Here is an 18,159-nt window from a genome sequence, read left to right as displayed (position 1 = left end):
CCTGCACACCTAGAAAACTGACTGGAGGATTAATACAACAATCTGCACAACCTGAACCACAGAACTCAGCAGGTACGTGGCGCGGAGAGGTGAACGTGGGGAGAGAGAAGACGGCAGCGGGCAGGAAGCCGCCTTTGCAGGCAGGGAGAGGCAGAGACTGGGAGGGGGAAGGGGCAGAGAATACGGAAAAAGCGCCCCTCCCCAAAAGCAGCTGGAGAGAAAGTGGAAAATTGGAAACAGCCGCAGGGACTAAACTAAAAAGGGAGAAAGGAGAAAGGAGAGGGTTTAAATTCCATTAAGACTGTAAACAAGGGGAGCACAGAGTCTGCAACTCCACAGCTCCATACCTGGAGGTGCTCTGGTGGGAAAGGTGAATCCCCAGGAACAGAGTAGGGTCCGGGAGGTTCTCGGGCCACACAGGGAGAAGTGGTTCCACTGCTGGAAGGACATTTGGTGGAGACCGTTGAAGCCACCTGGTCCCAGCAGGCCCCAGAAAACGGCCAGATTCGCCGGTGCCGGAACAAGGTTGTTAAGGGTAAAGCCTGGTGCCAGATGTGTGTTGTCATCTTCCATAATCCCTAAAATTCTGCTGCTACACTATCTCACAAACTTTTTATGGGACAGGGTGGCACCTGGCCGCAGTCTCGGGGCACCGGCAACAGCAGGGTCCAGCGGGCGTTCCTGGCTGCAGCCGACATTGCTCGCTTGGCCACGGCTCGGTGAGACCCTCCCGCAGACGGGCGGAGCAGGTCAAAGCCGGGGTCCTTCGGAAGTAAGGGGCCGGGGAAAACAGCCGCATCTGGGACAAAACCCGGGAGAGAGGTACTGCTGGGGCCTGGTCACGGAGAGTGGAAAAGCGGGGAGTGGACGAGAGCTGAAGACAGAGGACGGGGCGCGATTGCTGATGGGGAGAACAGACCGGGTAGCTGGCTGGCGCCATTTTTACCACTGCCGCGCAGGCGCATACGCACCAATGAGTCCCTCAACACTCCACCCCAGTGAGCTGAGCAGCGCCATCTAGTGGAGAGCGGAGCTGTTGCACGGAGCCCCGCCCAACCGGGCCAACCTCGCCGCCTACTTAGTTTATAGACTATAAAGCACTACGTAGTCTGACTTTTATGGGAAAATGAAGTGATTTCAGTCCTATTTCAATCTGTTAGCAGGTCCATCTATTCAATTTTCTTTTTTTTTCTTTTCCTTTACACTATTCTTTTTCTTGAATAGAGAAAGAGAAAACTTCATGTTTATTTTCAATTTTTATTAAAAATATTTTTCTTTAATTGTTTTACTATATTTTTTACTTTTGTGTAAATTTTATCAAATTCTATCTTACTTCCATCATTCCATTTTAGTCTACTTCAGTGTATTCACCTTTTCAAATTTGCAAATGATTTCCTTGTTTTCTTTTTTCTTTTTCTTTTTCCTCTTCCTCTTTTTCGTTTCTTTCCTTTTTCTTGAATGCAGAAAGTGAAAAAATTCATTTTTACTTTCAATTTCTATGAAAAATATTTTTATTTAGTTTTTCTACTATATTTTTTGCTTTTATGTAAACTGTTGTGAATTCTATTTTACTTCCATCATTTCATTTTAGTCTACTACAGTGTATTCACTTTTTCAAATTTTCCAGCGAGTTCTTTTTTTTCTCTCTTATTTCTCTTTTTCATTTCTTTTTTCTTGAATACAGAAAAAGAAAAAATTCATTATTTTCAATGTTTATTTAAAATATTTTTCTTTAATTTTTTTCCTACTATATTCTTTAATTTTGTGTAAATTTTTTCCAATTCTATTTTACCCCCATCATCTCATTTTAGCCCACTTCAGTGTATTCATTTTTTCAAATTCTCAAACGATTTCCTTTTTTTTCTTCCACCCCCCCCTTTTTTTTCTCTAATCTGTCAAACCACTTTCAACACCCAGACCAAAACACACCTAGGATCTAGCATCATCTATTCGATTTGTGTGTGTATGTGTGTCTGTGTGTGTGTGTGTTTCATTTTAATATTTTCTTAACTTTAATTTTTTAACTTCAATTTTTCTACCTCATTAATTCCTTTTCTCCCTTCAAAATGACAAAACAAAGGAATTCACCCCAAAAGAAGGAGCACAAAGAAACGACAGCCAGGGATTTAACCAACACAGATACAAGCAAGATGGCTGAACCAGAATTTAGAATCATGATAATAAGAATACTAGCTGGAGTCGAAAATAGATTAGAATCCCTTTCTGCAGAGATAAAAGAAGTAAAAACTAGTCAGAATGAAATGAAAAATGCTATAACTGAGCTGCAATCACAGATGGATGCAGCGGCCACAAGGATGGATGAGGCAGAGCAGAGAATCAGCGATATGGAGGACAAACTTATAGAGAATAACGAAGCCGAGAAAAAGAGGGAGATTGAGGCAAAAGAGCACGATTTAAGAATTAGAGAAATCAGTACTTATGAAAAAGGAACAACATGAGAATAATAGGGGTCCCAGAAGAGCAAGGGAGAGAAATAGGGGTAGAAGGGTTATGTGAGCAAATCATAGCAGAAAACTCTCCTAACCTGGGGAAAGATACAGACATCAAAATCTAGGAAGTACAGAGGACCCCCATTAGATTCAACAAACACCAACCATCAACAAGGCATATCATAGTCAAATTCACAAAATACTCAGGCAAGGAGAGAATCATGAAAGCAGCAAGGGAAAAGAAGTCCCTAACCTACAAGGGAAGACAGATCAGGTTTGCAGCAGACCTATCCACAGAAACTTGGCAGGCCAGAAAGGAGTGGCGGGATATATTCAGTGTGCTGAATCAGAAAAATAGGCAGCCAAGAATTCTTTATCCAGCAAGGCTGTCATTCAAAATAGAAGGAGAGATAAAAAGTTCCCAGACAAACAAAAACTAAAGGAGTTTGTGACCACTAAATAAGCCCTGCAAGAAATTTTAAGGGGGTCTCTCTGAGGGAAGAAAAGATGAAAAAAAAAAAAAAAAAAAAAAAAAAAAAAAAAAAAAAAAAATATATATATATATATATATATATATATATATATATATATATCAAAAGCAACAAAGATTAGAAAGGACCAGAGAACACCACCAGAAACTCCAACTCTACAAGCATCATAATGGCAATAAATTCATATCTTTCAGTACTCACTCTAACCATCAATGGACTCAATGTTCCAAACAAAAGACATAGGGTAACAGAATGGATAAGAAAACAAGATCCATCTATATGCTGTTTACAAGAGACCCACTGTAGACCTAAAGACACCTTCAGATTGAAAGTAAGGGGATGGAGAACCATCTATCATGCTAATGGTCAACAAAAGAAAGCCAGAGTAACCATACTCATAGCAGACAATCTAGAATTTAAAATAAAGACTGTATCAAGAGATGCAGAAGGGCATTATATCATAATCAAGGGGTCTATCCACCAAGAAGACCTAACAATTGTAAACATTTATGTGCCAATGTGACAGCACCCAAATATATAAATCAATTCATCACAAACATAAAGAAACTCATCGACAGTAATACCATCATAGTAGGAGACTCCAAAACCCCACTCACAACAATGGACAGATCATCTCATCAAAAAATCAACAAGGAAGCAACGGCTTTGAAGGACACACTGGACCAGATGGACTTAACAGATATATTCAGAACATTTCATCCTAAAGCAGCAGAATATACATTCTTCTCCAGTGCATATGGAACATTCTCCAGAATAGACCATACACTGGGACACAAATCAGCCCTAAGTACAAAAAGATCAGGTTCACACCATGCATATTTTCAGACCACAACACTGTGAAATTCGAAATCAACCACAAGAAAAAATTTGGAAAAGTAACAAATAGTTGGAGACTGAAGAACATCCTACTAAAGAATGAATGGGCTAACCAAGCAGTTAAAGAGGAAATTAAAAAGTATATGGATGTCAATGAATGCAAGTCAATGAAAATGATAACACCACACACCAAAACCTCTGGGACGCAGCAAAGGCAGTCATAAGAGGAAAGTATATAGCAATCCAGGCCTTCCTAAAGAAGGAAGAAAGATCTCAGATACACAAGCTAACCTTACACCTTAAAGACCTGGAAAAAGAACAGCAAATAAAACCCCGAACCAGCAGAAGACAGGAAATAATAAAGATTAGAGCAGAAATTAATGCTATCAAAACCAAAAAAACAGTAGAACAGATCAATGAAACCAGAAGCTGGTTCTTTGAAAGAATTAACAAAATTGATAAACCACTAGCTAGTTTGATCCAAAAGAAAAAGGAAAGGACCCAAATAAATAAAATCAAGACTGAAAGAGGAGAGATCACAACCAACACAACAGAAATAAAAACAATAAGAAGACAAGATTATGAGCAAATATATGCCAATAAAATGGTAATCTGGAAGAAATGGACAAATTCCTAGAAACATATATACTACCAAAACTGAAACAGGAAGAAACAGAAAATTTGAACAGACCCATAACCAGTAAGGAAATCGAATTAGTAATCAAAAATCTGCCAAAAAACAAGAGTCCAGGGCCAGATGGCTTTCCAGGGGAATTCTACCAAACATTTAAGGAAGAGTTAACACCTATTCTCTTGAAGCTGTTCCAAAAAATAGAAATGGAAGGAAAACTTCCAAACTCTTTCTATGAAGCCAGCATTCCTTGATTCCAAATCCAGACAGAGACCCCACTAAAAAGGACAACTATAGACCAATTTCCCTGATGAGCATGGATGCAAAAAACCTCAACAAGATATTAGCCAACTGGATCCAACAATACATTAAAAAAATTATTCGGGGCGCCTGGGTGGCGCAGTCGGTTAAGCGTCCGACTTCAGCCAGGTCACGATCTCGCGGTCTGTGAGTTCGAGCCCCGCGTCAGGCTCTGGGCTGATGGCTCGGAGCCTGGAGCCTGTTTCCGATTCTGTGTGTCTCCCTCTCTCTGCCCCTTCCCCGTTCATGCTCTGTCTCTCTCTGTCCCAAAAATAAATTAAAAAAAAAACGTTGAAAAAAAAAAAAAAATTAAAAAAAAAAAAAAAAATTATTCACCACGACCAAGCGGGATTTATACCTGGGATGCAGGGCTGGTTCAATATCCGCAAAACAATTAACGTGATTCATCACATCAATAAAAGAAAGGACAAGAACCATATGATCCTCTCAATAGATGCAGAGAAAGCATTTGGCAAAATACAGCATCCTTTCTTGATAAAAACCCTCAAGAAAGTAGGGATAGAAGGAGCATACCTCGAGATCATAAAAGCCATATATGAATGACCCAATGCTAATATCATCCTCAATGGAGAAAAACTGAGAGCTTTCCCCCTAAGGTCAGGAACAAGACAGGCATGTCCACTATCACCACTGCTATTCAACGTAGTTTTGGAAGTCTTAGCCTCTGCAATCGGACAACACAAAGAAATAAAAGGCAACCAAATAGTCAAGGAGGAAGTCAAACTTTCACTCTTCGCAGATGACATGATACTCTATATGGAAAACCCAAAAGATTCCACCAAAAAACTGCTAGAATTGATTCATGAATTCAGCAAAGTTGCAGAATATAATATCAATGCACAGAAATCGGTTGCATTCTTATACACCAACAATGAAGCGACAGAAAGAGAAATCAAGGAATCGATCCCATTTACAGTTGCACAAAAAAACAAAATACCTGGGAATAAATCTAACCAAAGAGGTGAAAAATCTATACACTGAAAACTATCGAAAGCTTATGAAAAAAATTGAAGAAGATATAAAGAAATGGAAAAACATTCCGTGCTCCTGGATAGGAAGAACAAATATTGTTAAAATGTCGATACTACCCAAAGCAATCTATATATTCAACGCAATCCCTATCAAAGTAACACCAGCATTCTTCACAGAGCTAGAACAAATAATCCTAAAATTTGTATGGAGCCACAAAAGACCCCGAATAGCCAAAGAAATCTTGAAAAAGAAAACCAAAGCTGGAGGCATCACAATCCCAGACTTCAAGCTATGCTACAAAGCTGTAATCATCAAGACAGGATGGTACTGGCACAAGAACAGACACTCAGATCAAATGGAACAGAATAGAGAACCTGGAAATGGACCCAGAAACATATGGCCAACTAATCTTTGACAAAGCAGGAAAGAATATCCAATGGAATAAAGACAGTCTCTTCAGCAAGTGGTGCTGGGAAAACTGGACAGAGACATGCAGAAGAATAAACCTGAACCACTTTCTTACACCAGACACAAAAATTAACTCAAAATGGATGAAAGACCTCAATGTAAGACAAGAAGCCATCAAAATCCTCGAGGAGAAAGCAGGCAAAAACCTGCTTGATCTTGGTCGCAGCAACTTCTTACTCAACACGTATCCGGACGCAAGGGAAACAAAAGGAAAAATGAACTACTGGGACCTCATCAAAATAAAAAGCTTCTGCACAGCGAAGGAAACAATCAGCAAAACTAAAAGGCAACCGACAGAATGGGTGAAGATATTTGCAAAGGACATATCAGATAAAGGGTTAGTATCCAAAATCTATAAAGAACTTCTCAAACTCAACACCCAAAAAACAAACAATCCAGTGAAAAAATGGGCAAAAGACTTGAATAGACACTTCTCCAAAGAAGACGTCCAGATGGCCAACCGACACATGAAAAAATGCTCAACATCACTCATCATCAGGGAAATACCAATCAAAACCACGATGAGATACCACCTTATACCTGTCAGAATGGCTAACATGAACAACTCAGGCAACAACAGATGTTGGCGAGGATGGGGAGAAAGAGGATCTCTTTTGCATTGGTGGGAATGCAAGCTTGTGCAGCCACTCTGGAAAACAGTATTGTTTGAGGTTCCTCAAAAAACTAAAAATAGAACTACCCTATGACCCAGCAATTGCACTACTAGGCATTTATCCAAGCGATACAGGTGTGCTGTTTCAAAGGGACATATGCACCCCCATGTTTATAGCAGCACTATCATCAATAGCCAAAGTATGGAAAGAGCCCAAATGTCCATCAATGGATGAATGGATAAAGGAGATGTGGTATATATATATATATGATGGAGTATTACTTGGCAATCAAAAAGAATGAAATCTTGCCATTTGCAACTACGTGGATGGAACTGGAGGGTATTATGCTAAGTGAAATTAGTCACAGAAAGACCAAAATCATTTGACTTCCCTCATATGAGGACTTTAAGAGACAAAACAGATGAACATAAGGGAAGGGAAACAAAAATAATATAAAAACATGGAGGGGGACAAAAGAGAAGAGACTCCTAAATATGGGGAACAAACTGAGGGTACCAGAGGGGTTGTGGGAGTGGAGATGGGCTAAATGGGGGAGGGGCATTAAGGAATCTACTCCTGAAATCATTGTGGCACTCTATGCCAATTAATTTGGATGTAAATTTAAAAAATAAAAAATAAAAGAAGTCAATAAAATAATAATAATAATAATAATAATAATAATAACTCGACATAGAACTTCCACGGCAAAGGGTAGTCTTCCAAATCCTTCATGCCCCTCTTTTCACTTCTGGTTTTTTAAACGAATAAATGAAGGTAAGCAATATCCCAGGACTTGCCATCACAGTGATGAGCTGGAACCCACACTCACACCTTCCCACTCTTGCCCACTCTTTCCCCCTCTGATCTCACTCAGAGTTTATAGCAAACAGACCCCTAAGCAGACCAGACCCTGTGGTTTCTCCTCAGCCCTGCCCGCCACACCAGTAAGACTGCAACGGGTTCCTCCTACCTTATGCAGCTGTAGGATTCCTGTGGGTCCACCAGGCAGCCTGCCATATACCCTGAGTGCCCCCAAATCATTGCAGCCACCTCTCCTTCCAACTTCATATGGTAAAGTCGTAAGACAGGACACGGCAGACACACATTAACACATTAACGTATCACCTGAGTACCCAGAATGCACAGTCTGCCGCAGGGACAGGTTAATGGGAGAGCGAGAACTATTGCACAGCCCCGGAGGCAAGCAGGACCAGGGGGCAAGGCAGCCAGGGTCAAGGTCAAGAAAAGGGTCCTGAAAAGAGACCTACAGGCTGCAAAGAGGCAAAACTGAGGGAAGATCACAATTAGCTAAGACTATTCCTGTGTTTGGATAAACATGACAGTTATTCTTTCCTTTGTCTCTGGGCATGGTGGGAAAAGAGAGAAAGTGGGACTCTAAATAACAGCTCCTATTGGCCATCCTCCCTTATCCCGGGGCAGGCCTCTCTAATCCAAGGATCCCTTTGATCTGGGATTTTAGAAAAAGAAAAAAGCCTGAGGAAGAGAAATCAAAAATGATCCCCCAGGGAAAGTCACGGCCTCTGTGCTGACTTGGCTCTTTCCACGAGCCCTGAACTGCACCTTCGGAAGGACAGAAGTAAGGAAACAACCAAATCTACACCGTGAGGAAAGAGACGAGCTCTCCCCACTCCACAGGGAGACAACAGCACGCTCCCCCTACTCCTGATGCAGAACGGTGGGAGTTAAATGGACAGAGCCCAGTGGCTCAGGTGTGGGGAGCACCAAGGTGGCTGAGACCCAAGCCCGCCCTGCCAGGAGCGCCATCTAAGGGCTCCCACGGAACACGCAGACCCATCTGAAACCATGGCTCCCTCACTGCCTCTTGCGAGGTAGAGAGATTATTTCACTCTGGAAGACTGTTTGCTCCGAGCCACCAGACTGCACCTGTGACCAACAAAACGTGCAGGCCACATACCTTACTTTGCAGGTGGGAGGTGAGAGGGAGGAAGAACAAATGGAAACTCTTGTTGGAGTTTGAACCTGACCTCTAATAAATTAAACAGGAGGCTCCAAATCGTCAGCACTACATTCCCCGGACAGCACGTCCCCAGCGGTCTTGGCTACCGCCATAGGTAAACTCGCCTTCAGCCCTGCCTCCCGACTCAGAAGCTGTACCCTGATAATGCGAGGTCCTGGAGCCCCTTTCCTCTCCCTGAATCCTATCAGCTGCGGGTTGTGTAACCCTGCCCTGCACAGAACAAATACGAGAAAATTGACAGTAAGGCCTTTCACCAAACACAAATCCTCCTCTTCCCTCTGTTCCCCTTTCACTCTGTACAGCGAACAGGCAAATCGGGGCAGAGCCACAAGAAAGATCAGTGTCCCCCCCCACCCCCCTCCCCACCTCCCAGACACTTCCCCTGGGCCACCAGCTGTGGTGGTCACCCAACTCGGGAGTTTGTCCATTTGCAAGATTCTTATTCACACTCACACTCTCCAGTTCCCACATCGGCAGCCCCCCTCCCTCTGCTTCCTCTCCTGCCAGGATCCTACTCCACCAGGCACCTCCGTGAATGATTGACTGGCTGCCAGCCAGGACCAGACATCTCGTCCACTCACTGCATCCTCCTGTCTGCAAAACGGAAATCACCCAACAGTAGCACTTCCGTGCCTCCTCCTGGCCCTCCATAAATGGACCCCAAACATGCATCCTACCGGCTTTCTGCGAAGGTTTTTTTTCTCAGCTCCCTGGGGGAGCAGCTGGATGTCTCCCTGATGGGAGGTCGGAGGCCAGACCCCTCTGTTCTCCCACTGTCCTCCCGCCTCCCTCACTGCACCTGCAGACCCCTCGCCTTCCCCTGCCTCTTACTGAACACTGCAAAGAAACAGTGAAGCAGACCATTAAAATCAAAAGGGAGAAAGGGAAATGCAGGGGATCTGGCAGCAGAGAAATGCTTTGGTGAGGCAGCTGAGAAAATGGGAGTCAGGACAGTCAGAAGGGAACTGAGAAACAAGGGGGGGGGGGCGGTTCTGAGGCACCTGCAGAGTCCCACTGATGATGGCAGGAAGCTCGAGTGTCACCGCTGTGCCACCACCACCCAGAACTGCTGTTCACACGGCAGCCAGCACACCAGCATGCTCAGACACCCCTACCACCCACCTCCACACTCAGACTTAGTTTAAATATTTTAAACATATACATTTTGGACAAAGACCAGATAACCCTTAACATTATCCTCTTAAGACTTCACTTAGTCTCCCATCAACTTCCTTTGGCCCCAAACTTCAGCTTCCAGCCACCAGACTACCCTAAATTTATCAAACTCACCAACTCTTTCTGGCCCCAGGGCCTTTGCATGGGCAGTGATCAGTCTGGCATGCCAGTCTTGGCTTTCAAATCTTTGAGGCAATTGTCACAATGGCAACTTTATATTGATTTTTCTACCAATCAGTGCCTAATTCCCCTGCGAGGCTCTAAGTGCTTTGTTAGCAGGGACTATGCCTGGTTTTTTTCATTGCCACATCACAATGCCTACAACTAAATGGCACATAACAGGCCCTCAGTCAATATTCACTGAGCGAATAAATAAGGGTGTTGAGTTCTAAATAATCCATTGCACTGGGGCAAGATAGAGAGGAGAGGACTGGCAGGAACCCTTTGAGTGTGCATGGAGGTTGCTCTCAGCTATTTAAAGTCTACAAATGAAGGTGTCTCCACCCCCAGACTTTCCAAGATGAAGCATCCGAGGTGCTCAGTCCAGAGCAATGGACCCCATCCCCCAGGGGGCATTCGAATGAGCCCATAACACTCTCCCCTCCTGGAACAGCCATCTCCAGGCCTCCACCAAAGCCTCCCCTTTGTTCCAAACACAACTTCAGGGAAAATGTCCCAGAAAAACCATAGACCCCACAGCACATCAGCTCCCCGCTAAACTGCCAGAAGAGATTTTTGCAACCGTGGCTGAAATAGCCACGTTGGAGCCTTATCCCTCAAATGAGTGCTGAGCGTGGTTTGCCAGCCCCTGGACAAGTCCTCAAGCTCTACGCGACAGGGCTGGTGTTTTCCTCTCCACAAACCAGGGCTTATCAAGCGCCTACTAAACACCTCACACTGCGCACTATTAGTCGGGGGTTTCTGAACATCTCTGCCCTCAAATACGCGTTAACACCACAGCCTGGGCCCCTGGGCTTAATGTCTCAACATACTCCAAACCAAAACTTACAAAAGAGTCCTTATTGCCTATAACACACTCTGAGAGTCCCTATATTATTTCATTCTTTTCCGTTTTTCAATAAATATCGAATATTGGGGGAGGGGTATCAGAATGACCAAAAGGGAGGCATTCACGGGAGGTTCTTGGTCTCACTGTTAATACACGAAGGTGTTCAGTTTGTGAAAATTCATCAAGCTGTACCTCTGTGACTTGTGAGCTTTTCTACATGTTCATCATTCGTCAGTACAATGCCTTGAAATCACTGCACAAGAAATACAGGATGGCTACCCTCTAAGTCTAGGCAAGACATAATCAAAAGAAAGCTGGGGGAACCAACTCCAGTCACCCCGAGGACCCCGCAGTCTCAAGCTCCACCTCCTGCAAAGCAGAGTGTGATCAGGAGACCCCGGCCTGGGACCCCCTGGAGTCCCTTTCGACTGACCCCCTGGGGGCGATCCAGGACGAGGAGAAGCTGATGGGAGAAACAGCGGTGGGCCCTTCCCCTGTCAGTAAATGGGAGCTGGGATTATTACCCCGAAAACGGCAAGGTCAGGAGGGCTTCAGGGAGGAGGTGATGTCTGAATTGGGCCTTCCTTGAAAGCCAGATAGAAATGGAAGAAGAGAAAAGCAGGCAGAGGACAGGACAATGACTTACAGGGAGGAATGGAAGGGCAAACGCTCACAGCAGAGACGACCCAGTGGAAGGACCGGTAGGAAATTCAGTCAAGAGAGCAGGAAGTGCACCCAAGGAAAAAGACCCTTCTGTGGAAAGAAGAAGCAGTGAGAAAAGCCCAAGGAAGAAGCTTCTGGCAGCCACGTATCCAGGAAGCTTCCTCTGGGTTCCCTCCTGCCCACTTCCAGCGGATGCCCAGGAACATTCCACCAAGCTCAGGAGACCCCTACCTGCCAGCCCAGCCAGGATGACCAGCACGGTCGAGATGCCTTTCCACCTGCCCTCCATCACCACGCGTCTTCTTCACCCTGGGAAAACAAAGCAGCCAGGTAACCATCTGTCACTGACGAGCGTTTGGCACCCCGAGTACGCGGAGCCCCTACCGGCTCATGGGTGTCCGTGGATGGACGGTCGGTGGCACCAGCGTCACCCCAAACCTGCTGGATCAGAAGCTCCAGGGGCGAGCACACAAATCTGTCCAAACAATTAAACAGTGAACCAATTCTGGCCCAGGCTCAAGCTGGAGAATCCCTGCATTAAACGACCTTGCTCCCCAGTCCAGGTATAAGTTATGGAAGGCAGACGGTATAGCCTTACTGCTGACTGACTCGCCAGGATGTAGGGGCGAGGGCTTGCTGCTTTTCATTTCAATCACGATGTTTTAATCACTGAGGGGGAAAAAAAAATCCTCCCCGTAACAAGTTCACGTTACCAAAAGGGAAAACAGACGAAATAGAACATAAGCTTATTAGAAGGTGCCAAAAGGTATATATAGAGAGAGAACAGGGGGACGTCTGCAAGGGGTTGTGTGCGTGCATGGGGTGGCTGGCTGTAATTACAAACAGGCAAGTCACAGAAAGTCTCCAGAGAAGATGCTCCGTGAACAGTGAAGGAGGTGAGGTGACAGCCACATGGATATCTGCAAAGGAGCTTTCCAGGCACAGGGGCAGCAGGTGCAAAGGCCCCGGGGTGGGACCATGCCTGGCATGTTTGAGAGGCACTGGCGTTGGGGTGGAGTCAAGGGTGAGGGAGAGGGGGAGAGGTCAGAGCTAGGAGAGGTCAGGGTAGACTGAGCCCTAGGCCGCTCATGGGGAACCTGTCGTGTGCACCTCTTGGCCCTTCCTTCCAATCCCTTTGTTCTTGGATAAACCTCTTGCTCACCCCTCCATCCCTACATGTTCTCTTTTTATTTTTATTTTTTCCTTCTTCCCTGTGGTAGGCCCATGCAACACAGTCACCAGCAATGTGTGGTCCCACTGGAGCATGTAAGGTAAATCACCCACTGAACGTGTGGGGAACTGCCCGTAAAAACAATGGCCCCTTGGCTCAGCAAAGGGTCTCTTTCTTTCACAGTCTTCAACACCCCCACCATGTGGAGCACAGCTCCCTAACCAGGGGATGGTTTTCACTTTGGCTTTGGGGTTCACACAGACGTCACAGCCCCATCAACTGGGGAGGGGGGGCGGGCGGGACCCTCCCTCTGAAATGTGGGGCACCGGGTTTCATCAGAGACCCCCCCCCTCCCCTCAGCTGTGGGATTTTGTAATGGGCTGACACCTGTCCAGGGCTCCCGTCCCCTTTCCTCTCCTACAGCCGAAAGAGGCCGACCCCACAGCAACACAAAAGCACAAACACAGGAAGTGAAACAGGCACAAGTAACCACCACACCTCACGTCTGCGGAACCCATTTCACGCTGAAGCAGTGATCCTGGCTATGCGGGGCTCACGAGAAGGAACGCGGGTTTCCACCCCTCTGTTTCTCTGATGTGTTGGGAAAGCAAAACTCAGCATGCGTGCTAAACCATAACCACTTGCGTGCACGGCACGGTGCAAGGTTCAAAGTCGGTGCCACTGTGGGGGCCCCGGCCCCCGCGGGGTCTAAATCACACGTCGCAGAGCTCCACACATAGGCCCAGGCGGCAAGCTGTGCAGCAGCCGTACCCAGGCCGGACTGAAACCCCAGCCCTCCCAGACGGGCTCCAGGTCCCCAATTATGAAGTGCCAATAAATCATTTACTAATTTGCAAGGTTCAATGCACACCGCTCTGACAAGTCGGTGGCTAGACCGGTCGTCTAGAAGGCTACACCCCAGCTGAGGATGCGGGAGACACTGAGCCCTCGTAGAGAAGATTACACATCTCACCGAAGGCCATAAATGCCAAGCTTGGACCCAGTGCTTATTGAAATTGCAGCCGAAGTTTAAGGTCCATTAGGAAATACCGATAACCGTGCTGAGTCAGGCCGAGTCTGAGTGCTGTGTTTTCTAAAGCCTCTGTTCGGCCTCCGTCCCTCACACGCCATTCTGGCTTCTTCTCTGTAAGAGCGGTGACTGTGTTTCCCCAGAGCCCAGCAGAATCCCCGGGACGGGCAGGGCAGGAGCGCCCAGTGAGGTCCAGGGAGCCCCGGGGCAGGATTGCTGCAGGAGTGGATTTGTGCCGGGCTGGTATTTGAAGGATGTGTGCAGAAACGAGCTGTCCCTTCGCTTAAATTAAATGAGGACCTATGGCCAGGTAATTTGCAAGTTAACATCTCTGTGGGATAGTTGGACAGACCCCGGAGATTTCACTTCCCAGTCATTTTGTTATGGAAGACTTGAAGTACCTACTTCTCGTTGAAAACCTGCAAAGTCTTCTTAAAGTCTTAAGTCTTGTTAAATGGTACTAAACACAGGACACCCGGGTGGCTCAGTCTGTGGAGCAACTGACTTCAGCTCCAGCCATGATCTCACAGGTTCATGGGTTCCAGCCCATGTCGGGCTCTGCACTGACAGAGCTGAGCCTGCTTGGGATTCTCTCTCTGTCCCTCTCTCCCTTCTCCTCCCCTACTTGCTTTTTCTCTCTCTCTCAAACTAAATAAATAACTTTAAAAAGAAAACTGTACTGGTGCACCTGTGGGGCTCAGTCCGTGAAGCATCCGACTTCGGCTCAGGTCATGATCTCACAGCTCATGGGTTCGAGCCCCGCGTTGGGCTCAGTGCTGACAGCTCAAGCCTGGAGCCTGTTTCCGATTCTGTGTCTCCCTCTCTCTCTCTGCCTCTCCTCCACTCTCACTGTCTCTCTCTCAAAAATAAACATTAAAAAAAAGGTTTTTTTATTTGTACTAAACAGGAGTTAACCTCCAACCACTCCCTTACTGCCCTGACAAGGCAAAAACCACACGGAAGGTATGTGAGGGGCCACCGCACTGATCTCAGGAAAGGAAACTGCCGCGTTTCATTATCTCACTCAGTGACCCCCACACGCAAGCCCTCGTTTCTGGGTCCCTGGAAAGAGCTTTGCCAAGGTGCCTGCCACACTTCTTGCTACAGGCAGCAGCATGAAGCCAAGACCCAAAAAGAAAGCTGGGTGCTAGTCAGGGTGAGCGAGAATCCGTCACAGCAAAATCCACGCAAGGGGCTCGCTGCAAACGTCTGTGCCTAAATATACATAAAGGCTGCACTCGGACAAGCCCACGTCCTGCACCCCTGCATCCAGAGGGGCTGTCCTGCCTGCAGGAATGAGGCCCCCGTGAGGGCTTCCGGAGACTTCCGTGAGGCTCTCCTTCCCACAGGAGGAGAAACAGCATTTACAAGTGCGGGGAATGACCCATGGGGCCACGGTGACTTTCCAGCCCTGGAATCCTGACCCCCCCCCCCCAAATCCCAGCTGGCTCTCAGCTCTCGCCGCCCCCAGACAGCGGCATGCTATGACAGAGGCTCTCGCTCCATCAGAAGTCATCTTGAATTCCTGAACTCCCCAAACAGCCTGCTTTCTTAATGTTTAACTGGGTGGAAGTTGGGAAACAAAGAGTGTGTGTTTGGTCCTGGGACACTTTCCCGGGGAAAGCGAGCGACCCGCCCCTCGGCCCCAGACAGGTGCCCGCGGACCCGCTGGATGGACGCCCACCGCTGGCTGGAGCTGGCTCACCTCGGGCAGGAAGTTCTCCTCTTCTGGCGTCACAGAAGGTTCTCTGATCCCAGAGGCATCTGGGTCTCCGTCCTCCCTCCACGCAAACGCAGGAACAAACCTGTGTGGCCGCCGAGAATCTCCACCCGGGTCGCCGGTTAGCAGGAAGTTCCTCTTGAAATGGCCCTGTCACGTCACAGGCCGGGCTGTAAACACAGAGGTGGCCCCTGCCTGCCACTGGCCCCTAGCTCCCGGAAGGTGTGCATGCCCCAGAGTGACATTTTCCCTGCTAATCATTAGCCAGCCCCAAACAGCAAGCCAGGCCGCCCAGTGGGCCTGAGAAGGTCACGGCCTCCGGGGCCACCACTGCTTCCCCTCGGCCCTCTGCCCTGGCTCCTCTTCTGGGCCTCTCTCTCTCTCTCTCCCTCTCTGTCTCTCTCAGTCCCACAGAGCCAAGCCCTTGGGGGCCGAAGGTCCTCTTACCCAGGCTGGGGGCCCTTCCTGCCCGAGGACGCCGGCCTGGACAACCTTGTTGATCTCTGGCGTCAGCACGGGCCTGGGGCTGGCCGAGCCGGTTCCTTCTCCGGCCAAGAACCTCCACACCCACAAGAAGACTCTTCGGTGAAAGAAAAGTAGTCCTGAGGGTGAAACCTTCTGGAATGTGGCCGCACTTTCCCGAGGAGCATTTGTAGGAAAACTGCTAAGAGGTTTCTTTGGCCCTCCCACGCCCACACCCAGCCAGCACTCAGCCTGAACAAAGGAACTTGGCTTCTTAGAGCCCGTGGAAAATTCTGGAAGAGACCACCACCTGGCACCCACCACACGGCAGCACCACGTGGAACTGTTTGCTCTCATGCCGTTCTCTCTCAGCACCTGCCTCGTCTCCCCCACTGCGTTTCAAATTTTTTTTTAAGGTTTATTTATTTTTGAGACAGAGCTCAAGCAGGGGTGGGGCGGGGGGCAGGGGGAGGTTGGTTAGGGAGAGAGATGGGGACCCAGAATCCCAAGCAGGCTCCGAGCTGTCAGCACAGAGCCCAACGTGGGGCACGAACCCACAAACTGTGAGATTGTGACCAGAGCCAAAGTCAGTGGCTTAACCGACTGAGCCACCCAGGTGCCCCTCACCCACTGCATTTTAATCTTGTCAGGGGACTCAGAGCCAAGGGCGTCTGAACAGAATAGACACCAACAGAGGGTGTGGATCACGCACTTAGGGTGAGACCCTGAAACAAATAAATAGGGGGAAACAGTTCTCCCCAGTGGAACAGGATCAGAATACACTACCCCCAAAATATGCCAGTTTGGCATAGAGATTTATTTTAGGCTAAAAATATTTGAGATTTAAGAGATTAAAAAAAAACGCCTTCTTAGAGATTCCCTTTTCTGACTAAAAGCATTAACTACTGGGGAATACGGCTGCCATAAATTCCTTTATAGGGTGGGTCCACTAATGAAGCCTACTGGAGATCCCTTCTTCAGGGGGAATTTCCGACTCTGAATGAGAATAAGTTCAAAAGACCACTCATCACCTGTATAGATAAACATTATCACAAACCTTCTCCTCTCTTGTCTCTTCTACTGAAAATCTATTTGTCCTTCCAAAAAAACCCTATTTGTTTTTCCCATAAGAAGACTTTCTCCCCCCCCTCCCCCGCCTTTACTCTCCCCTTCTAAATTAGGTATATATAAGTATTCATTCCAACCACTTGGTTCCTATATGCATGCAGATTACACCTTTATCCTGCTAACCTGGCTTCACAGGTCCCAGGCATTGTACCTGAGAGGGCAAAGAAAAAGGTTTGTTTTCCTCCTCCCCTACAAGGCCCTGTGCTGGTCAGAAAAAACAGTGAGCGAAACAGATTCCAGGAGTTAACAACACATGAGTCAAATAATCTCTCAAATATACACAAGGTTGTGGCATCTTATTTATGAGCTATGTCCCTGAAGGCCAAGCATAATTCAAAACTCAAATAATTCCCAAACAATGAGCCACTGAAATGAACACCCAAGGCCAGTGTAGCTGATTTTTATCCCTGATACACTTTTCCTCATTTTCTCGGCTTCAGCACGAGTCATTTAGAATATCAGTCAGCACCCGGGCTCAGTGCTGACAGCTCAGAGCCTGGAGCCTGCTTCAGATTCTGTGTCTCCCTCTCTCTCTTCCCCTCCCCCGCTTGTGCTCTCTCTGTCTCTCAAAAGTGAATAAATGTAAAAAAAAAAAAAAAAAAAAAAAAGAAGAAGAATATCAGTCAGCACCAGGAGTCCCAAGCACTGACCTTCAGAGCACAGCTCAGCCTCAGCATAACTACTGGAGACTATTGTTAGAGCTTCTAGAAATTTTGAGTTATGATAACAATGAGAGTGTAGGGGAGGGGAAAGATTTGTTCCCATACCCTCCTTGGTTTGGTGGGTAGGGCCTGAGAATTAAACTGACAAAAGACAGATTGACAAGAGAAAACAAGAGAACAGCAAGATATCAAGAGTTTATTGATGCATACAGGTGGGGGAAACTCGGGGCTGAGTACTCAAAGGAGTCTTAACAAGACAATACACTTGAAGAGAAGTGACAGGGCAAAGGAAAAGAAGTCCAGGCTTTTAAGTGTGGCAAACTGTGGGAAGGTGAAGACAGGGTTGGGGGGGGGG

General features: G+C 46.9%; 1 protein-coding gene across 8 annotated transcripts in view; it reads right to left on the bottom strand.

Moving 5' to 3' along the window:
* Positions 1–16,183, bottom strand: part of IGSF5 (immunoglobulin superfamily member 5) — a 91,293-nt gene extending 75,110 nt beyond the window's left edge. For 5 of the 8 annotated variants that reach the window (XR_009262343.1, XR_009262342.1, XR_009262341.1 and 2 more), the window contains exons 1-2: positions 15,538–15,969; positions 11,863–11,940 (exon numbers count right to left, since the gene is read on the bottom strand). Coding sequence is in view for 4 of the 8 variants with exons in the window: in XM_058732053.1 (XP_058588036.1) it covers positions 11,863–11,920 (58 nt within the window). In the remaining 4 variants the exon portion in view is untranslated. Of the gene's footprint in view, positions 1–11,862; positions 11,941–15,537; positions 15,970–15,999 lie in introns of those variants that run through there. The other 3 variants (XM_058732050.1, XM_058732051.1, XM_058732052.1) reach the window with 3 other exon arrangements.
* Between the last annotated feature and the right edge of the window lie 1,976 nt (positions 16,184–18,159).

The sequence above is a fragment of the Neofelis nebulosa genome, chromosome 5 (assembly GCF_028018385.1).
Source record: "Neofelis nebulosa isolate mNeoNeb1 chromosome 5, mNeoNeb1.pri, whole genome shotgun sequence".
NCBI classification, from domain to species: Eukaryota; Metazoa; Chordata; class Mammalia; order Carnivora; family Felidae; genus Neofelis; species Neofelis nebulosa.
The sequence above is the reverse complement of the archived record's forward strand: the minus strand, read 5'-3'. Positions and strand labels throughout refer to the sequence as shown.